General features: G+C 47.8%; 4 protein-coding genes across 7 annotated transcripts; 3 read left to right on the forward strand and 1 right to left on the reverse strand.

The window, feature by feature from the left end:
* Positions 1-51: 51 nt before the first annotated feature.
* LOC6551170 (copper-transporting ATPase 1) lies at positions 52-9,725 on the reverse strand. Its single transcript, XM_001977032.3, has 4 exons — positions 8,400-9,725; positions 2,727-3,973; positions 1,881-2,672; positions 52-1,816 (listed from the first exon to the last, which is right to left on the reverse strand). The coding sequence occupies exons 1-4, from the start codon at positions 9,364-9,366 to the stop codon at positions 1,061-1,063; spliced, it is 3,762 nt and encodes a 1,253-aa protein (XP_001977068.2). The 5' UTR covers positions 9,367-9,725; the 3' UTR covers positions 52-1,060.
* Positions 9,726-9,945: 220 nt separating this feature from the next.
* Positions 9,946-12,114, forward strand: LOC6551255 (nudC domain-containing protein 1). 2 transcript variants are annotated; one of them, XM_026983004.1, is made up of 3 exons: positions 9,946-10,009; positions 10,080-11,377; positions 11,432-12,114. In XM_026983004.1, exons 2-3 carry the CDS (start codon positions 10,111-10,113, stop codon positions 11,914-11,916), a joined length of 1,752 nt encoding a protein of 583 aa, XP_026838805.1. In that variant the 5' UTR covers positions 9,946-10,009; positions 10,080-10,110; the 3' UTR covers positions 11,917-12,114. The 2 variants fall into 2 exon arrangements, with proteins under 2 accessions (XP_026838805.1, XP_001977069.1); XM_001977033.3 differs by having other exon boundaries at positions 9,949-11,377.
* Positions 12,115-12,277: 163 nt separating this feature from the next.
* On the forward strand, positions 12,278-14,050 carry LOC6551256 (transmembrane emp24 domain-containing protein 3). 3 transcript variants are annotated; one of them, XM_026982998.1, is made up of 2 exons: positions 12,278-12,412; positions 12,464-14,050. In XM_026982998.1, the coding sequence occupies exon 2, from the start codon at positions 12,562-12,564 to the stop codon at positions 13,192-13,194; it is 633 nt and encodes a 210-aa protein (XP_026838799.1). In that variant the 5' UTR covers positions 12,278-12,412; positions 12,464-12,561; the 3' UTR covers positions 13,195-14,050. The 3 variants fall into 3 exon arrangements, with proteins under 3 accessions (XP_026838799.1, XP_026838800.1, XP_001977070.1); XM_026982999.1 differs by having other exon boundaries at positions 12,472-14,050; XM_001977034.3 differs by having other exon boundaries at positions 12,281-12,412; positions 12,488-14,050.
* A 4,410-nt stretch (positions 14,051-18,460) lies between these two features.
* Positions 18,461-21,445, forward strand: LOC6551257 (ataxin-2 homolog). Its single transcript, XM_001977035.2, has 2 exons — positions 18,461-18,552; positions 18,692-21,445. The coding sequence occupies exons 1-2, from the start codon at positions 18,547-18,549 to the stop codon at positions 21,329-21,331; spliced, it is 2,646 nt and encodes an 881-aa protein (XP_001977071.2). The 5' UTR covers positions 18,461-18,546; the 3' UTR covers positions 21,332-21,445.
* Positions 21,446-21,975: the final 530 nt, after the last annotated feature.

Below are 21,975 nucleotides of genomic sequence, written 5' to 3' on the forward strand. Positions count from 1 at the left end.
TGCGTTTTGTTTTAGGTGAATATATATAGCAATTAACTTTGCGATGCAATGTAGGCTGGTATGGGGATTCTCCTTGCCGTTCTCTTGTTTTATTTATATGTACATACAACAGCAGTGCGTTTTGTATATAAACATTAAATTTACATAAAAAGAATTGTTCGTCTTATACTTGTGCCCAATTGTTTTACAAGTGTTCGTCGTCCTCGGATGGCTCAAATGAGGATTAAAGCCGATATGGGGTCAAATGGACTTGTTCGATTTTCGTCTTTTGATTTATCTTACCTCTGTATATGTGCATATATGATAATGTGAATTAACAATGAGTAACAATAGTTCAATGATGAATGATGTCTGGGTCTCGTCTCCTGGTCTGTGACTCCATTGCCTTTGTTCAGTTGAACTTAATAATAATCTTTTACTTACGATTATAACAAAAAAAAGGTTTGTATACAATAATAATAATCATAACCATAATCAAAGGGGTAAGAAAAGAAAGAAAAACTCGTATAGCAGTTGAGGGTTTCTTAATAAAATATGGGAAAATAACAATTGTATAGAAAGTGGGGACGGTGTGGGTGCGGGTCTAAGAAATGGAAAGCCGGTTGCAAATTGATTTAACAACAAAAGATCTCTAGAATCAGTCGTAGCCAACTGCCATCTTTGTTTCTTCAAGCCTTAATATAAAGTTTGCAGTTCTCAAAGTAAGAAAAGATAGCTATTTTAACATAAAAAGGCACCTTAGTAGTTCAAAAAGTATAATAGAAGTGAATGACTTTGTGATTGAGCTATATTTACATACCGAGAATACTTTCCTAAAAAACCTATATCTTTTCTCTATGTGAGGCACACAAACTCATATTCGGCTGCAAATAGAACAAAGATAGAACTACGTTCCTACTGCTTATCCTTTGTCAAAAAATAATCTGCAAATATGTACATAGGTTTTATAATTCGCTTTCTCACTGATTCAATTTAAAGTCCGCTAACAATTTCACTGAAAATTTGTCGTTCTGAGGTCTTCGGTTGGATTGTGGTTGCTTGATAGTTGCCATCGCTAAGCTCACAGCTTCTGCAGTTCGGTGCTGTCATTGGCATGAAAGCGACTCCTCACGATCTTGGTGCGGCCATCATACTGCTCCTCGGGATCCAGCAGTCCCTCCTCGTGTTTGGCATCCGGCGACGTGATGCCTCCGTTTCCGTGCATGAAAATGCGCGAGATTAGCGATGTGCTGGACCGCTTAAATGCCATTTCGCCCTTTTCGGGCAGATCGTCAAGGCCACGATGGAGGGATAGCTTGTCCAGCTCGTACTCGGAGCCACCTGCTCGTTCCGCCGCCAGCTGCGCCTCGTACTCCGCCGTGCGCAGCGTCTTCGCCGTGGGCTTGCGATACATCTTAAGCAGCAGCGAGGAGCAGACCACGCTCACCGAACTTGCGGCCATAGCCACGGACGCCATCCATGGCAGCAGAGTGAAGCCGTAGGGTGCGAACAAGCCACTGGCCAGCGGTATGCCCAGCAGATTGTACATGCTGGCAAAGAAGAAGTTGTAGCGAATGCGACGCACCGTACAGCGGGACAAGTCCAGGCAGGCCACCACGTCCAACAGGTCGTTGCGCATCAGCACAATGTCCGATGCCTCGGCGGCCACATCGGTGCCCGCTGCAATCGTGATTCCCACATCTGCCTGCGCCAGCGCCGGACTGTCGTTGACTCCATCGCCCACCATGGCCACGCGGATGCCGTTGGCCTGTATACGCTGAATCTTGGCCACTTTGTGCGAGGGCAAAACTTCCGCGTACACGGTCCGAATGCCAACCTAATGTAAATAAGTTTATTAGCTTGTGCAGTGTTGTATTGCTGTGAGCACCCTGGCCACTCACCTCGCGGGCTATGCTGGCCGCCGTGTTCTTGTTATCCCCCGTGAGCAGCACCACATCGATGCCCATTCGCTTCAGTGTATAGACGGCGAGATGGGCCTCCGGCTTGACCATGTCGGACACCGCAAACATACACACCAGCTGCCCGTTGAGGGCGCATAGCACCGCGGTGTGTCCCTTGCGTTCTTCATGCGTCATGCAATCGCTGATGTCCAGCGGCACATCGATGGCATTGCGTTCCATCCACTCCCGATTGCCGATCAGCACCAGAACCTCGGGGCCATCGATGATTTTCTGTTCCGTTTGGCGCTGTTCCTCCTGATCCAATACCAAGTCGGATAGCAACTGCTGGTTGTTCAGCTCCATGGACTTGTGTACGCTGTGCTGCGGCAGCATGTGTTCGATACTGGCTCCATTGTCCACCGACACCGATCCCTGTGGATGAGTCCGATGCAGGTTCTCGTAGTTAATTATCCGTTCGGCGTTGCACGCCTGTCGCAGGGTTTGCTCGTAGTTGGAGACGGTGACGCGAATGCCACAGCCGGGCACGGCCTGGAAGTGGCTGCTCTTGCCAAAGCTGCCGGCCTGAGGTGTCGCGCCCACGTTCAGCATATCCTTGGCGAAGTGCACGATGGCGGAGGCGATCGGATGCTCGCTGTTCTGCTCGGCGGCGCCCACGATCGTCAGAGCCCGAGCCAGGCTGCAGACCTGGGCCGTGACGAAGAGGGTAATCTTGCTGGTCATCGGTGTGCCATGGGTTATGGTGCCGGTCTTGTCAAAGACCACAGTCTTTACCTGCAATGAGTGGGGTGAATGATAGGAAAGCGACATGGAAAAGCGCTTGCTTACCTTGTGGGCATTCTCTAGGGCAGTGGCTCCTTTCACCAGCACGCCATTGATCGCACCCGTTCCAGTGGCCACCATTACGGCGGTGGGCGTGGCCAAGCCCAAAGCACATGGACACGCAATGGCCAGCACGCTCAAGGCACATTTAAATGCATAACTAACAATGATGGTATTTTGGTCCATGTGATCCTTGTGCTCCATGGCCACGGGCACCAGGTTCGGATTGGAGAAGCCAATGATGATCCAAGCAATCAGCGTGATGCTGGACACCACAACAACGAAGGGCACAAAGTAGCCGGCGATCCGATCGGCCAGCTGCTGAATGGGCGCCTTACTGGTCTGGGCCTCCTCCACTAGTCGCACAATCTGCGCGAGCGTCGTATTCTCACCCGTGTGTGTGGCCTCCACCAGGAGCACACCATTTTGGTTGATGGAGCCGCCGATAACCACGGATCCCTTTCGCTTGGCCACCGGCATGGACTCCCCGGTGATCAGTGATTCATCGCAACTGGAGTGGCCGTACAGGACCTTGCCGTCCACAGGAACTTTGGCGCCCGGTATCACCTTTAGGATATCGCCGCGCTGCACATAATCCACAGATATCACCTTCTCGCTGATGATATCGAAGTCCGCGGATATCTCGACCAGCAGGGCATCGGCCGCCTTGAGGGACAGCAGCTTGGACAAGGCCTCCGAGGTCTTCCCCTTGGCTATGTGCTCCAGCCAGCGGCCCAGCGATATGAAGATCAGCAGCATGGGCGGCGTGTCGAAGAAGGTCAATGGCGAGCTGTTCTGCTCCAGCAAGACGGCTGCGATCACCACAGCCACGGAGTACACATACGAGATGGTCGTGACCATCGAGATCAGTACATCCATGTTCGTGGTGCCGTGTTTGATCGCACGATAGGATTGCACGTAGAAGTGGAAGCCGCCGAAGAATTGCACAGGCGTTGATAGCAGGAACATCACCAGGTTCTCCATCGACAGGCCGGGCACCAGGCAGCACATGTTGGCGTGCCCCTTGTTGTCCATCTCCACCATGAAGTAGATCATGGCCACCATGCAGGGTCCGCCGAAGACTAGCGAGACCAGGAACGCGTTGCGCCACTTCCGGATCTCCTCCTTGTGCTCCAGATAATTGTGGGCCATCTTGTCCCGGCCAGTCATCAGCTTGGCCTCGAATCCCAGTCCCTCGATCGCCTCGCAGATGCTCCGCGGACCCGTCTCCTCCGTGATGTACCGGAATTTCCCTGTTCCAATAGATAGGCGCAATTAGGCATTGTTATCTCACATATGGGTTTGGGTATCTAAGGAGTTCAGCAACATTGAATTAAGCCATGCAATGCACTAACTAAATATCATCTAGCCCAATCGACGTAGCTCTGTAAGTTCTCCTAATTATTCCAGCCTAGTTCATTTAAGTTGGTACACTGAAAAACCGGACTTGCTCCATGTGCAACGATTGCAGAACCAGTCGTGAGAAATAGAGAAAGCCGCTTTGAATGGCCAGTGAATATTCACAGAGGATATTTATCATCGTTTCGGCTGACTGAAGAGAAAGCTAAGTACTGCTGATCTATAATAGCGAAACTGGCTGAAAATGCCCGTTAAATAGGTCTAAACCAATGAACCCACAGAAATGCAGATGCATAATATTTACATATTACTACTTTTAAGGCGTAGAATACTTCATTCCAATGTATTGTATGTAGAAGTATGAATCGTACTTGATCTGAATGCCATATCAATTTCATCACGCTTGTTATCACTTTTATGGCCACTCCAGTGTTTGCCTTAGTTTGCCCAGTGAAAACTCTAGAGGAGAAGGGCAGACACTATATCTCCATGTAGCAAACACATATAGACACTCCCTAGACGGAGGACGAGGGAAGCTTTTAGGTTGCCATTTTCGTTGGCGAGCAATGAAAATGACTGGAAATAGTGCCGGTTGTTCTGGTATTGAATGTGGAGCGTACAACCGGTTTGATGGCGACGGATTTGAATGGATTCGACTGCAGTGGCTGATAGTTTTGGGTAAGTGGGGTACAATTTCACAACTTAAAGCCATAGCAGACATGTGGCCAAACTATAGGAAATCCATGGGGCTCAGAAGCTTCCGGAATCTTGTGGACAAAGTATCGCAGCTGTAGGTTCATTGCCTTGCCCCCAGTCCCATTAGATAAGATATCTTTCCAACTATGTCGAATGTGTAAGCTGAATCGCTGCCGTTCTACATGATTAGCATGTCGCCCATTGCCTCGCAACTGGAATTTTTCGATACTATTGCCATCTTCTGGGCATGTTGTTCCCCCAGATGGTTCCCCCATTCATCGTGTTATTACTTCTCCCATTTCCGATCTTTACTTGAAGGGGCTTCCCTTTACAAGCCTCCATGCGGCTCATTGATTTGTGAGTAATCGCGAAGTGCATTTTATAGCATGGGCATCATGCAGTTGTGTAATCAGTGGTTACTCATTTATTCCTGCAGCCCGGAAATATCTCAGAAGATAGGAATATGCTTATTGAGGCCGAGTAAACTGCAAGCATTCAGCAGTTGCTTACTCTTGCTTATATTATATTTTATTTCAGTCAATCAATATTTGTGTGCCTGCACTTTTGTCTACTCATTGCAATCATTATAAAACTTTCGTATCAGGTGCAGGAATATAACAAAAGATCGTACTGTTTCATTTGAAATCTCGTGAACTGTAACTAGGCAAATTTGCTTTTAGATTAGAGCAACGGCTGCGTTTGTTAAACAATTCATTAGCAGTCTGTGTTGTAACCCAAAATGCAATGATCTTTACCCGCTTCCTACATAAACAAACAATTATGAGCAGTTTTCGATCTGTAAATGTACTTAAGAGTTAATAAGACAGAACGAAGCAAGGGCAATCACTTAGGAACTATGGGGAAATAGTTGACAGAACCCATGACATTATTATTTATCGTTCAATTAGAGGGTCATCAAGTGGACAGCAGACCACGTGTCGTGTGCAAAATTGAGTAAGGATTAGGTTGATCACACCAAAAGTGACAATTGCCGCTAATTATCAGTGGTGGCGATCGATCTTCGCATTCTTCGGTTTAAATTGATAGCGAAATACACAGGAAGTTCGATTTGAAACTTCATTTTTGTAAGCGAATCAGGTTCAGGGTTTGCTAAATTGCATAATATAGGTATATTAGTGATAAACTATGGTTTATCACGCTTCTGAGTTGTGTAAGTCCTACTCTAGTCGAAATGTAGAGCCCTAGACTCGCTGTTCAGTTTTGTTATTTGCCCGTTTATTGCATCTTATCGCTCGCGATTCGTTGTTACACTTTTAGAACATTTTCAATTTGAATTGAGATTGGCTGTAGTTTTTTCTCTGTCGTTCACTTATCGCCGGCCGATAAGAATCGGAAGAAACATATGTTTTGCTCAACAGTTTACACTCCCAATTGCGACTACCGAATGGGGCAAACAAACTGGAAACAAGGCAACAAGCAAATGTTCAACTAACAATTGGCTAACTACAAGTTTAGCCAATCAAATAGAGTTAATGCGTTACGAAGTTGATGTTTAATTGCTAATTGATTGAGAGATAAGCAGCCGCATGGGATCGGACTAATCCATATGCCAGAAGTCCAACTTCAGAGGCCAAAACATTTATGCACCCTTATGGCAGCAGGTTGGTCTTTGGCAAGATTACTATAAACTTTAATATATTAATAAGTTATGGGCCCTCTCTTAAATAATCAAAATAATCAAATAAACTGCGATATATCTTATCTGCTGCCGCTGATTGATATTCATGTTAGGTCACCGTTTTCATCGAGTGTCTAAAATTATTTTCAGTGTCATATAATCGAAGTAGTTTCGCTAGCTTTTCCTTGCCGTGTGCATGTCCATGTCGAATGCGAAAAAAGCGCAAAAGGCAAGTGAACTGAAACCCAAACCAGTTTCATTGCAATCATAATTACGAAGCTCCCATTAATGCATTTCATTTTTGCTTTGCAATTAAGCCTTTCAAACGGCGCACGTACGCCCGGTAAATAGGTATGCAAAATGATATGCGTGAATCAGCCAGAATTCAATACCAACAAGGTGATCAAAGCCAAGTTATTGCATAATGCGCCACTAATTTCAAATCCAGACGAGCGCGGGACAAGAGCAAACCTAATAAAAGAGCACAGCTCTAAATCAAAGTGAAGGTGAATGAAACTGGAATTGCACTTGAAGAAAAGAGGGTGCTTTTAATATTGCCTTACTACTAGCATTTGCAGCTGTTCAATATTATTAGTGCCAGCCAGGGATTTTGCATGCTAAACTTATACGTAATTTGCATATCATAGTCAGCCCCAATTGTTCGCCGTGTACTAAGTGGAAGTGAATTGGAGTTCGTGGTCACGCATGCGGAGCACAAAGAGTCCAAAGCTGGAAAAGAGAGAGGTCTCCCTCTTTCCAGACAAAAGCGAGATTAGTTCCTCAGTTGCTTGCCAGCCGATCGTGGGTATATATACATTGTATACATATCACTATACATACATATACATATTTGTATGTGCTTGTAATTCGGGGCGCGTTGTAGCTCTTTCACTTTTGATTTGATTTTTTTTGATTGTTTTGCACAGGCGGACTTTCAGTTTCAAGGCTTAAATGCTAGTTGTTAAAGCCCTGTCCATATGATAACAAAGCGCTCGAACAATCACATTTCTTTGGCCTGCAATCGCATTTCAATTGTGCCCCTTGTTGTCAGCTAATCTCATATGGTTCTTCCTGTACACTCGCAGAAAATACACCAAAACCTAGCAAGTAAAGCGCCCTGTGCACTATGTGACCTATATCTGTTTCTGGAGAATATCATAGAGGCACTGCTAATATTTCAAATATTCCAACAGAATCCCTAATCGCCTTCCCGCCCCCCGGTTCGCCATTGAATTCCCCGAGTGCTCCAGATAGCATTACTGCCCACGCACACGAGCGTGGATTTCAGTACTTTAATCTAGTTGCCACTGGCATTGTTTGCTTAAAGCATAGTGTATGGCTTATAAAGTATGTACATGTACCTAAGTATGAGTGTACATGTGGTGCTCCTCGCGTTTTCTTATCAACGGACCTCCCACCCCCCGAAATTATAGGTCCCCGGCCACGGAGCACAAAGTAAATCGAGTTTTTCAAATCTCAGTTTTCAGTTGTGAAAAGCGAACAAAACATTGGCACCGATTCTAGTCGATCTCGATGCAAGGAGGTTAATAAAGGAACAGCTGTTGCTCGAAATATTAATTTGTATAACTCAACTATTTGATATTCCCTTTCATTGGCAGTCAGCAGTTCCATCGCATTAATTGGAACCACTGCATTACTCGATCCCTGCAGTTCGGAGATAAACAAGATATGCGATCGAATTTAAGCACAATAACCCAACACTTGGGGCCGTTGGGAAAGAATAGACCGCAACAGGTGCACATCGGCTGATGGCCCGGTTCCAGGTGCTCATTGTAAATATTGTGTAACACTTGTCAGCAGCACTTGTGAAGTGCTAGACTCGCGATTCGAGTGCATGACCCAGAACGTGATTTGGAATTCTACGATGACTATTGCACACTTGATAAACTAGTTCGATGTTTCTAAATGCTTCCCAAAAAGATTCCCTTAAGTATACAAAGAGCAGCAATTTGTGTAGCACTCACCCCTTTTTGTTAGCAGTGTGACGGAGGCGGTGGTCACGCCCTTTATTTTGAGCACATGACTCTCGATCTTGTTGACGCAGGAGGCGCAAGTCATGCCCATGATCTCCAGCTCCACCTCGGCCTCGCCGTTGTCCGGTTCATCGATGAGTTCGGTGGGGAAGCCCAGCTCTGTGATGGATTTCGCTATGTTCTCGGCCGTTACAACATTGGCATTGAACTTGACCTCCGCCTTGGCGGCGAGCAGGGCTACCAGGATGCTGTCCACTCCGTAGATCTTCTTGCAGTGCTTCTCGATGGCGGCCACACAGCTGGCGCAGGTCATGCCCCGGATGTGGAGAAAGCACTTGGTCAGTAGCTCTTGCTCGACGGGTATGACCACTGCCGAACCATTTTGAGCATATGAAGGAGGAGGAGGAGGAGTAGCCCTCTTTTTGGGTGATGAGGCAGGTGCGGGCGACGGCGAGTGGGATGGGGAATGAGGCTCCTGCACGCTAGCCTCAAAGCCCATGTCATCGATGAGCTCGGCTATCTGGGCGGGATCATACTGAGCGGGATCGTACTGCACGCGGGCATTTTTGGCCGCCAGTTGCACCTCAATGGAATGGATGCCCGGCTTGGTGCCGATGTTGCCCTCGATGTTGCGCACGCACGACTGGCAGGTCATACCCACCACTCGTATGCTGGTCCAAGCGCTGGAGGGAATGGTGGAAGCATCTGCTGCTTCACCGGGATAGCTGCACTCGAAGCCCATGTCGTCGATATCGCTGGCTATCCGGGCGGGACCCGTCAGTCGGGGATCGTAGTCGAAATAGCCCGCATTCTCCTCGAGAATGACGCGCACGCCAAGGACTCCCGGTTTCTGGCCAATGTGCTCTGTGATATTGCGCACACACGACTGGCAAGTCATGCCCACAATGGGCAGGCGCACCGTGGACATAGTCGCTGCTTCTTTCTCGTCACTTGGCATCCTCAATTTGCATTATTTTGGTGGGCGGAATACGTCGTTACGGAATTACTTGAGAACTTGAGATTTTGAACTTTTGAGTTGCCCCTCGCCCTGTCGCCAGTACCGAATTGTGTCACTAAATTAACTTTGGAGTCGAGTGTGTCGTATTGCAGCTGCTACTGATTTGTTGTGGTGGAGTAATTGTCTCCCGCCAACGCTTTTCACTTGCTCAAACTCCACACGAAACTCAAAATTTTGCGTTTTTGTGTGTAATTTTTCAATTAGCAGGCAACAGCTGCTCCGCTCCCGTTATGTTTTTCGCACGGCACGCAACTAGCGATGGCAACTAGATAGCCAGGCGCTATCGAAACGACCGATACCACTTAGGGCATATCGATATATCACTGCAGCTTTTGAATCGATAGAAAACCATATATCGATAATTTCGTACAATGAGGCTCTCTAATGCTTACCTTTAAGTTATTTTATTTTTTAGTACATTTGCAAGCTAAAAAGTTGACATCTTTCAGTATAGCCCAATTAGATTTGAAAAATATCAAGATATCGTTCAGCCAAAAGCTACGTCCCCTACTTATCGATGAAAAGTCGACATAACTCACGCCCGAACTGTCATCTCTGTCCGGTTGACAAGCGATTTGATTTGGTTTGTTTTGGCCCCTTTTGCCCTGAATTGCCGGAATTTCCATTTCCATTTTTTCCAAATCTTTTATAAGATCCAACTCAAGCTTGGCCTAGGAACACAACATGCCGGTGGTGGAACTGAAAGTGGACCGCAACCTGGTGTGCCCGAACTTCGATGGCTACAAGTTGTCCTTCGATTCGGTGCCAGTACTTCGGCAGGATCTCGGATATGATGCCCACGTACTAGAGCCGCACGCCAATCAGTTCTCGCTGCTGCATGTGGAGCTCTTTGCCCGGCACAATCACCTGGTAGCCGATCCATGGCTTCGTACCTGCAGCTACTTCTTCAACGAGCGCCACCAGCTGGTGCAGTGCACCTCCGATCCAGAGAGTGGCCACACACGTGGCCAGCGCGTTGTCTTCACGGTGGACTATAGCGATCAGGGCGATGAAAGGCTACATAGGCCAGGGGACTACAACTACACAATAGTTTTCGTTTCGGAGCGGTTTTGTGTGATCTGCGACGGGATGACCTCATACCATCTGGTGGACACCGGAGACAGATCGCGCTCCGGTGAGCAGGAGTGGCAACGGATTACACGCTCGCCGGTGAATAATGCCAGTGGTCATCGCGGCTTTGCACTCTTTGATGCCCGGCTGGATGTGGTGCAGGAACGCAAGCAAATCTCGCTGGTGGCAGGTCATGTAGCACGCCGTGAAGCAGTTGCCAGAGATCAGACGTACGTCTATTACATGGATTTGACCTGGGCACGGTGGACTCAATCGTCCGCCAATGACGAGTGGTCATATAGAATATGCCAACGGCTGGAGACCACTGGTTCATTGCAATACTGCGCCTTTGAGCCTCGGGCCGAGTCTCTAGTCATTGCCAGCAACCGCGAAGTTCAGACACCCGAGCAGCGCCAGGCAGCCGATGAAGCAGCCGCTGCGGCGGCAGTCGCTGCCCGCTTAAATCCAGTTGATCAAGATGTCCAACTGCAAAATGGGGGCCAACATACTTATAGCTGGTCCCAGACTGCTGATAATGTGCTCATTCGTTTCAAAGTTCCTTCTGCATCCGCTGAAGAGTTCGAAGTGAGTGGTTCTAGCACCACTGTCGTTGTAAAGCATCTGGATCAGGTTATCTTCAGCGAAAAGTTATACGCCAGTGTGGTAGACGATTTAGGTGTCCTTAAGCTGGCGGAGAATAATCTAGAATTAAAGCTTACCAAGGTGGAGACTCACAACTGGCCACGGTTGCTCGCGCAGGAGGGAGAGGGCGTAGCGGAGGAAGTACCTGCCATGGAAGCTGCACCACTGCCCATTCCCGACCTTGAGAATCCCATTGAAGAATGTGACCTGGGACCCACTGACGAGGAAATTAAAATGGGTAAGTATTCCATGAAATTTTGTATATACTTAACTAATACGTTATGTGTTTCAGTGCGCTTCAATCTGACCAGCGGGAGCATCACCCACACCATCTTTCTTGGTTCCACGCCACTGGTGCTCACCACCACGCTGCGTCCTGGGTTTCCGGCAGCCTTTGCTACCCGGCAGGGCGTCGACGCCTCCATATGGCTTCAGATGTACCAGCCCAGTCGTCCAGACGAATGGAGTGTACGCCACGAGGGCCAGCTGCACGCCTTCGCCTACGTGCAGGCCTCCAAGGTTCTGCGCAAGTTCACCGCCTGCTGTCCGGACTTGGATTACGTGGCCATATGTGACTCTGTACGCCATGTGCTCGTCTACTTTCCGAGCCACGACTCAGCCAGTGGTCTGCGCAGGCGCAACGGACCTGCTGTCTCCTTGGGTAAACAGAACCTCGTCACCTTGGGCGACAATATTAACGAGATTCTGGGCATAACCACGGCAAACAATGTGATCACCATTCTCTCCAAGCACGAACTGCTACGCCTGCAGGTGTAGACTGTGATCCGCTTCCCTTAGCAAGCAGACTTTCCTTTTTCTCTATTTAGTTTTAAAAAATTTTTGGTTCAGTGGACAATAACTGCATTTATGCACTTAACCACTCACAATTCCAATATTGAAATGTATTTTTGAAGATTAATAGTTTTACAAGAATATTGAGAACGCGATGACATAATAAAATTTTAAATATATATACATCTCCGTCTTTTTAATGTTTCATTATAAATAATACCAACTTAACAGCTTTTAATGATGGCGCCAAACCAAGATTTTCGAAAAGCGTGGCAGCGCTGCTGTTTCGATAGGTGGCGCTCCAAGTACCGATAGCCGCTACGTGGGCCAGCTGTGTTGCACAGCGAGCGAGAAAAAAGAGTGTTGACACGTCAGAACCTCGGACTTATCGTGCGGCGATAACAAAGAACGCCGACTTGTGGGCATATCGATACCGTATCACAAATAACAAAAACACGTCACGTAATCCGGACGGAGGCTGGTGAGTAAATGGAATGACAGGTGGCATTGCATTTGGCAGGAATCTTGGCAGTGACCTAGCGCATTTCTCTTGCAGCTGGAAAAATAGCGGGCGGTGAACCAGGGCATCATTAGAATCCAGCAGGCAATACCACAAAGCAAATTGGAACCATGAACACACAAATCGTTGTATTTGTGGTGGCCCTGATGATGCACTGCATCTCTGCCGTGGAATTCACCTTCGATCTGGCCGATAACGCGGAGGATTGCTTCTACGAGGAGATCAAGAAGAATTCGAGCGCCTACTTTGAGTTCCAAGTGTCGGCCGGTGGCCAATTGGATGTGGACGTCACACTAAAGGATCCGCAGGGCAAGGTCATCTACAAACTGGAGAAGGCCACCTTCGATAGCCATCAATTTATTGCCGAGTCAACGGGCGTGTACACTGCCTGCTTTGGCAATCAATTCTCGGCCTTCTCGCACAAGATCGTCTACGTGGACTTCCAAGTGGGCGACGAGCCGGCTCTGCCCGGTGTGGATGAACATGCCACGGTGCTTACACAGATGGAGACTTCATCGCAGGCGATTCACAAGGGCCTCAACGACATCCTGGACGCACAGACGCATCACCGACTGAGGGAGGCGCAAGGTCGCAAGCGGGCCGAAGATCTGAACCAGCGGGTTATGGTCTGGTCCTCCCTGGAGACGGCCGCCGTCATCCTGATCGGTCTCGTCCAGATTATGGTGCTGAGGAACTTCTTTACGGACCGAAAGCCCAGCCAGACGCACTACGGACGGCTCTAAACGATCGGGTTTCATGTTGGGATCTAGCTTAGTTCAGAGCCCTTGTAAGGAGAGGGTGTCCTCCAATCCCCAACTGTCCAAATCCCCCGAAATGTTGTCAATCTCGTCATAGCCACAACGTATTCATTCCCCCCCTCAAGGGCGTTTCTTTTTCGGGGAAAAAAAAACCCTAACGACATGTAATATTTTTTTGTTAAGACCCAGCCCGGTAAAACAGAGAATGTTTTTTTTTTTTAAATACATAAAAAAGCAACCACCACTCGATAGCTAAAGGTATTCACGAAGCGTTTCAATAGGGGGGTCAAGGGGGCATAATCTCGCCCAGAAGCAACAAAGTCGGACAATGAAAACAAACCCCTTTGACTTCAGCAATATTTCGCGCAGTAAAATTATCTAGCACTTTGGAAATCCACCTTTATTCTAATCTGACACCAAAGCGACTGAAGTTTCATGCGACTCAGTTCTATTAACATATCCCATTTTTATATGATGGCGTGGCCTCTAATATACTATATGGATATAGCTAAGACTTGTACGTACATATACATATATCTTTCATAATTCAGCTGAATCAATAGGAAGGAATTTAGCTGCGTGGGGGAGTATGTGGTATTGTATCCAATGTACCTTAATTGAGAATTAATTTTAACTGCACACGCAAATTAAGCGAGAAAAAACTCCCAATTAGGCGGTGCTCAGTCAACCATATTTTAAGTTCTACTCTGTATAAGGAAGTTAATATAGATATGACCTCAAATGAATAGACACAGAATGAATAAAGCAGCCAGCATTATGATAACTTATAACATGTACCCATCAAGTGGAATAAAGGGCTACATTTATCAACAACGGAAAATTATCTTTGATTTTTAATAATGCATTAATCTTGTTCTTGACATCAACCTTATCGGCTGATAATAATTTTGGGATCGTGGTCAACTTTGAGATCCATGTTGGCTTGATACTGATAAGGAGATAGCTGGGTTGTCGGGGTATCAACAGATACCCCAGATATATCACCAAAGGTAATGGCATTATGAAATCCGAACGGGCTCGTGTTACTAAACGACAATTATGCAAACCAAACTATTGCCACCGCTGAGATGATGCCCCCCATGGAAATGCAATAAATCTTTTTAACTGCCGTATGCGCGCTCAGTCATCTTTTATTTGATGATCTTCATTGACTAGGTTTTGGAATTTCGCAGATCTTTTGTCAATCGCACAGGGCATTGCCAAATATAAACATCCAGATATCAAATACGATAAATGGCATGCAAATATCGCGGCCAATTAATAGTATTTAAATCAGTCCAAGACAATGACAGTGACACATCGTTCAGGGAAAAATTGCTGAAGCAAAAACTATTTGGCAAAAATGTTATCTCTATTTCTTACACTCAAAATTTGCGTGGAATATGTTTGTAATGCTGTCAGTTGTTTTTTATTGCTGATTAATGAACCCTTCAACTTTGAAATTGGATTTCCAGTATGCGTTTATATTTGAATCTGCCTGATACAAATAAATACAACTTTCAAGGGTTTTCAATACTCTAGATATATTATTTATAGATTCTTTTATGGCACTCATTATTTGGAGTTTATTATTTGGTCTTTTGGCTGGCCCTAAAAGTTGTTGGCCAAACTGAATTCGCGACTTGGCAACAACAGATGGCCAGCAGCTCGCAGCCAAAGTGAAGGGGAAATCCGATCCGAAGGACTTTTGTAAATGAATTGTCAGCGGATCGATTGATCGGCCCCAAAATGGGGTTAATCGCACTTTGGCTGCCAATTACCCCGATATAATGATAGTAATAACCTGAGTTGTGGAGTCAGAGGTTAAATCGCAGACCCAGAAATTGTAATATTTTAGTCGGTCCAGCAGGTATGCGCTTCATTATAATCTAAATTATAAGTTCTAGTTCCCTTTTAGAATTTCCGGTATAAAATGATGTGCTATTTGCATACTTAACTATAGGAAGTACACTTTAACCCACATCCTTATAACGTGTAGCGTTCCCCTAATGCGAATCAAATATAAAAATTGATATAAATTATTCATGTGCAGCAGGGATTATTAAAACAACTCCCATTTCAAAACCCAATCAGTTTTGCATGGCGTGGCCCAATAGATAATGGCCAATCAATGAATCGTCACTGTTGGGGTCCCCAAAACAAATGAGCCGAACACGCCCCAAGCTTCCTAGAGTGCCACGCCCATTTTATGTGAGTTCCATTCCCTGCCCCCCTGAAAAGACCCACAGAGCAGCAGTTTTTGGCCAAGAGGTCGCCGCTGTGGCTGCGGAGACTCTACGGGTTTTATGTGTCAATTAGTAATCCGACGACACCGCTCCATCCGTCAATGGGACCGGATGCTGCGAGGGTTGCTCAATAGTTTCTGGAAAATATTTGGAGAAGTCTTTGTTAGCAAGCGAGGAGCAGATCATTTTCTGCTTATTTTTTACTTCTTTAATACATGGTAATGTATTTGTAGTATTTTAATAATTTTTTGTTCCAACTCTGAAAATATATCGTTTTTATATAATATTATATTCCCATGTGGAATGGCAACTCAAAGGTTGGAGAACTGAATCGGTGAAGAACCATATTTCTAATGCTAACATTTCCATTGATTAAGTAAGTTTTTAGAAAAGCTTTCGATCTGCCCTCTGGGCAGACGCATTTGTAAACGATTCGGTTTCCCCTTTCATTTCGTTTTCATATTTCGTGTCGTGATTTTTTTAGTAGTAAGTTTGTTTATCTTTATCGTCTTTGCCAAATATTTCCAATGCACTGAGAGAAATAGGAAGTGGAAATAGGACGATTAAAATGAAAATGTATGAAAATGATCATTTCCTGATACTATTACCTTTATACTATTGTAAAAATATAATAAATATAAGTTATACATATCTGTACGAATAGAAAAGATGGTGTAGAACTATGATGGAGGACTAATGTTTGTTAAATATGCAGAAGTGCCCAATTTCTCTCTGTGTAGCCCCACAACATTGCGTTGCAGCCTGTTGCTGTTCCAGCTCGAATATGGCACAAATTTAACACTAATAGTTATTCCAGCTAACGCATGGCCAATAAGTATGTAAATCGAGCTCGGATGGCCCACTAATGGGTGGCGATGTTTGTTAATGTTAATATATGGACATTTTGGCCATTTATACATTTTCACAGAGAACCGGAAAGAGAGTGAGAGAGGGGGGGAGGGGGGAGAGGGGCAGAGAGGGAAGGCAAGCGAGAAATTAAATAATTAACAAGCCAGGCAATATGCATATCAAATTTTGTTGTTATGCCAACAAACTGCAGGGGAACACTCATAAATAATTAATAATGCATATCCAATGCTAATTCACGTGGAGCCCAAATTTATGGCCCCAAAGAATTGGGGATGGGGCCTGAAAATTCCGAATGGAGTTACAATAAAATGCATTTCACAACTAATTTTGAATAATAGTTTGATTAAATGGCTTTAATTGCTGTGGCAACACGCGTTATTTGATGGACGAACATTAAATAATTATAAGCAAATTAACAATAAAATCAAACTTGATATGGCAAAATATATTACAAAATATACGAAAATATAACTAATACATCATGAGTTCTGAGCTACCAACGTTTTTCTCATCGATCAGGTCGAAATATTGTCGTAAAACATTTTGAAATGCCACTCAATTATGCAATCCACCATAAATGCGAACTGAAATAAACGTTCACACATTGTTTTATTTAGTCAGTTAATAAGTATCTGTGGGCCAGGCCCTTTGATATATTTTGATTTTTGTTTGGCCAATAATTCGATTCAATTCAATTCGATTCAATTATTTGCAAGACCCGCCTTTGTTGACCATCTCGTCTGAGCATTTGCCCCTTTCGGCCTTTTGTCTGTTGGCCAAGTGCTGGTGGCTTTTGGCCGTTTTGTGTGCATTGGCTAGTCAGCCGGTGGGCCAAATATGCATAAAATATTTGTGTTAAGATGGGTCAAGGTTGCTCGATTGTCGGCGAGAGGGGAAATCCCCCCGAAACCGATCGCCATGGGAAAATTAGACGCGTTTCTGCGGAAAACCAGTTGAAAGATACACATGTCGCTATAATAGTTATACAACTCCGGCTGCTTTGTTGTGATTTGTATCAAAAGCCTATGAACAGTCATGTTTTATGTGCTTTTCCTTTTTTTTGACGGGCGATGGTTGACATTTTGGTGGGTTTTTGGATATTTAGAGATACGCCATAAATGATAAAATACGCACGTCTTAAATTGTAGACTGTGTTAAATAATAATCGCCGATAATAATCGCTTTGCGCACTTAGAAGCGGCTTTTATAGAGGCAAAAGTTGCTGATGAAGCCATCATAAAACTTCAACTGAGGTTGCACAAGAATCCACGAATATATCCTGGTAAGCTGGGGTATTTTTGAAACTTCATACGCGGCAGACGTGCTTATCAGTGCTTAATGTTTAATTCATAGACGCTCGAAAGTAACAAATAAATATACACATAAAACCAATGAAATCAGTCGACACGCATTGCTAATGACAGATGTAATCATTTTTTGGCAATGCCAGCCCGATATTTAGCGAGCATTTTGCGAAACCCGTATCCGTATCCGAACGCGTATCTGAATCCGAGTCCGTATCCGAAACCGAAACCGAAACCAAAGGCAAAGCTAAAAGCTAATAGCAGGAAATCCAAGCCAGCCGGAGGATTGCGCAATCCGGACGGAGAACGCACTGACCACCGCTGACTGATGTCCCATGTCCGCGGCACTTTGGCAGCAGGCGTATTAGTTACATCCGCCAAAGCAGACGGGTTCGGGAATTGGCCGGCATGCACTGCGAAAAAATGTAGCGGCTGCAAAAAGACCATTCCAATTTCCAAGTAAATTGCCCACATTTTCAGCGAAATGATGGTAATTCTGGTAAAACAAACAAATATCAACAGCTGGACTTGTTTTTTTGACCAATCCTATAAAGTGGCCTATAAAGTTTTCTGCGTGCAGCTGAGCGGCGATAACTCAATAAGCGGAATCCGAATATCCGAGCGAAATGCGAACGACCGAAATGTTGCGCAGCAGCCCATGGTAACTAGCCCCAACTAATGAAAGCCCCCTTCTGTCCACCGATCACTGGGCACTGGGCACTGGGAGCTGGAAGCTGGGAGCTGGGAGCTGGGAGGGGGCAGGTGATGGCGAGATGCGGAGATGTCGATCGATGTAGATGAATATGAAGATGCGCCGACTAGTTTGCGGATGGCCCTTGTATAAAACGAGTGGCTGGGTCAATGGGGGCATCATTGATCGGTTGGACATCGAGGGCTCAAGCACGACCACTGTGAAGATGAATGTAAGCAGAGCAGTTGCCCGTGGCTAAGGATTACCAAGCAGCCAAGGATGCATTTGCATCCATCCACACCATTTCCTTTTTTTTTCTGTGACTCAAAGAATTTGTTTCTGTGTTTTCTTACGATTCGTTTTCGGTGAAGTTCATTGCGCTCGCCATCTGCGCGCTATGCGGATTAACCCAAGCGGATATATCGCTCAAGTTGCGGCAGCAGCAGCAGCAGCAGCAGCAGCCGCTGATCACCAAGGAGCAGTACTACAAGACGGGCGGTGGCTTCCAGGAGAGCAACTACGGCAATTCCGGCTATCAGATCTTCGAGGTGCACAACCACTTCGCCGCCAAGGGCCCCGCCTACCTGCCGCCCCTGGGTCAGGGCGCACATGGTCATGCCCACGACGACAGCCTGGACCTGAGCTTCCTCAACTTTGCCGATGCCCCAGCTCCCGCTCCCGCTCCCGCTGCAGCTGCAGCTGCTCCTGCCACAGCGCCCGTTCCCGTGCCCTTCCCCTCGAGCTACCAGCATGACTTCCAGCGCAAAGCGCCGGCTGCATCCTCGCTGGGCTACAGTGGCCAGGCCTATCTGCCACCCACGGCTGCCGCACCCATTGTCCAGCAGCAGCAGCAAGTGATTCCGCAGCAGCAGCAGCCAGTGATTCCGCAGCAGCAGCAGGTGCCACAGCAGTACAGCCCACAGAAGTTCGAGGCACCAGTGTCCAGCTACCAGGCCACGCCCACCAGCTACCAGCAGCCACAGAAGGTCTTCCAGGGACCAACATACCTGCCTCCACAGCAGCAGCAGGTGCAGCAGCAGGTGCAGCAAGTTCAAGAGGTGCAGCAGCAGCAGCAGCAGCAGCAAGTGCAGCAGATTCAAGCCGTTCAGCAGCAGCAGTCGATTTCTGTGCAGAATCCGGCCCAGGAATACCGTGCTCCTGGCTACCTCCCACCTGGCTACGAGTTCGCCACGCCCGCTCAGTTGCCCGCGTCGCTCGGCCGCAGTGTCCAGAATGTGGCCACCACGCAGAGCGTGGCATCGGTGCAGCAGGCTGCCGGCGAGTACCGCGCTCCTGGCTATCTGCCACCTGGCTACGATGAGCCACGTCCCCAGGCACCAACCCAGATCACCTACCAGCAGCCACAGCAGCAGCAACAGCTGCAGCAGCCACAGCAGCAGCAGCAGCAACAGCTGCAGCAGCAACAGGTGTATGCTGCTCCTACACAAGCAACCATTAGCCATCCCGGCGCCCTTCCCGATGGCTACGATTTCGTCAAGCCCGAAAACGCCGAGGCCGCCATTGCCGAGCTGCACAGCCTGCAGACCCAAACCAAGCTGCTGAAGCAGCAGCAGGAGCAGCAGTTGCTCTTGCAGCAGCAACAGCAGCAGCAGCAGCAGCAGCAGATCGTGGTGCAGTCCCAGTTGCAGGTGGCCCAGCAACAGCAGAGCGCAGACATCGTCTACGGCCGTCCCAAGTCGCAGCTGCAGCAACCTTTGGCGCCCCAGAGCACACTTGCCACATCTACTGCCGTCAGCTACCAGCAGCAGTTTGCGGCTCCTGGCTACCTGCCTCCAGCTGGCACTGCTCCCGCGCCATCGCCAGTTGTGGCTCCTGCGCCCGTTTCCATTCCAGCTCCGGCGCCCTTGGCTGCTCCCGCTCCAGCTCCAGCTCCAGCTGCAGCTCCCGTTGCCGTTGTCCAGGCGGTGACCACCTCTGGCTCCTACCAGCAGCAGTACAGGGCTGCTGGCTATCTGCCACCAGCAGTGGCCGCTCCTGCTCCTGCTCCAGCTCCTGTCCAAATTGCAGCTCCAGCTCCCGTTCCTGTCCAAATCGCTGCACCAGCTCCTGCTCCTGCTCCTGTCCAAATTGCTGCACCAGCTCCAGCTCCAGCTCCCGTGGCAGTCCGTGTTGCAGCCCCTGCACCAGCTCCTGTCCAAATTGCCGCTCCCGCTCCTGCTCCAGCTCCAGTGCGTGTCGCCGCTCCCATCCACGTGACCGGCCCCGCTCCCCTCGCCATTTCGCTGCCAGCTCCAGCGCCCACCCAGGTGACGCACATCCACTCCCTGCGCAGCTACATGAACACCGTGCAGCCATTCGCCCGCTACGCGCAGCCAGTCACCGTGCGCCAGCAGCAGCCTCATCATGTCCAGCAGCAGCAGCAGCAGCAGCAGCAGCTCATCGAGGTGGCGCCCATGTACCGCGAGCAGTCCAAGCGTCCCCGCTTCTATGCCCCTGCGTACGTGAGCAACGCCGTGCCCCGCCAGCTGCCGCAGCATCACTACCACCGCGTGGTGCAGGGCCAGCAGCAGCTGCAGCCCACCCTGAGCTTCAAGGCGCAGCAGTCGCTGCAGAAGTTCATGCCCAGGGACGTCCAGGTGGCGGTGAATGTGGCCATGGCGGCCACGGCGCCAGTGGCGGCACCAGTCGCCCTGCGCGGCAGCTCCCGGGTGCGCACCGTGCAGATAGTGAAGCCACATGCCACGCGAACCTTCAAGGTGCTGGAGCAGCTCGACCAGGCCGGCGTGAAGACCATCAAGATCCTGGGAGCGACCAATGAGCAGCCGCAGGGACGCCACCAGGTGGTCAAGGTGGTGACCCAGAATGCGCACAACGGTGCGGAGAGCCATGTGCAGACCGTCAAGATCTACGACGATGTGCAGCAGCCACTGCGCTTGTTGCCACTGCCACAGCCGCAGAGCAATGCCTACTTGCCACCTAGTCGCTCCAGGGCGCGAATCGTGCGCCAGGCGTCGAAGCCACTGCGCCTGCATCCCGTGGCCAGTCTGTAGAGGATCGGGCACCCACCCAAGCGCACTCCCAGCACTGATTAGTTGTTAATCTCATCCATGCTCTGCACTGCTCTGCTACTATTATTTTTTTTCTCAGTCCTTGTTGCAACTCCCTCTATTTTCCACCTCATTTCGCAGGCATTTGATTGAAATACCCAATCGCATTCGAAATCAAATCATTTGCATGCAATAACAGCGACTCGAATTTCTTACCTAATAAATGTATACTTACGTAAAATATGTAAATAGTTTGACTGTCTAATTTCGTTGATTGGAGCTGGCTGTGCTTTTTAGGGCGGACCTTGATTTTAATGGCTTGTGGTTTCCAGTTTCATTCGACTCGCAATGCTTGCGATTCCAATCTTCAGAATATATATTACACCATATGTACCAGAGCTCTACAACAGCCACTTAGGAACCAATTTAATTTGAGTTGCATTTGAAAACGTTTTCAAGCTGGACCCATTTGGAATCACCATCCCAAAAATCTCGAATCGGATGGCATGGCTATGACATCTCCATGATTTCGAACATAATTCAGACGCTGTCACTAATCCCAAATTATTCATCTTCTGGGCTGGGCCCAAACTCTCTCCCGATGCGTGACCTTCGTGGTTTCGGTGGTTTCATTTTCATTTGGGGCT

Source organism: Drosophila erecta, unplaced genomic scaffold (genome assembly GCF_003286155.1).
Source record: "Drosophila erecta strain 14021-0224.00,06,07 unplaced genomic scaffold, DereRS2 tig00000279-arrow-arrow-pilon, whole genome shotgun sequence".
Classification (NCBI taxonomy): domain Eukaryota; kingdom Metazoa; phylum Arthropoda; class Insecta; order Diptera; family Drosophilidae; genus Drosophila; species Drosophila erecta.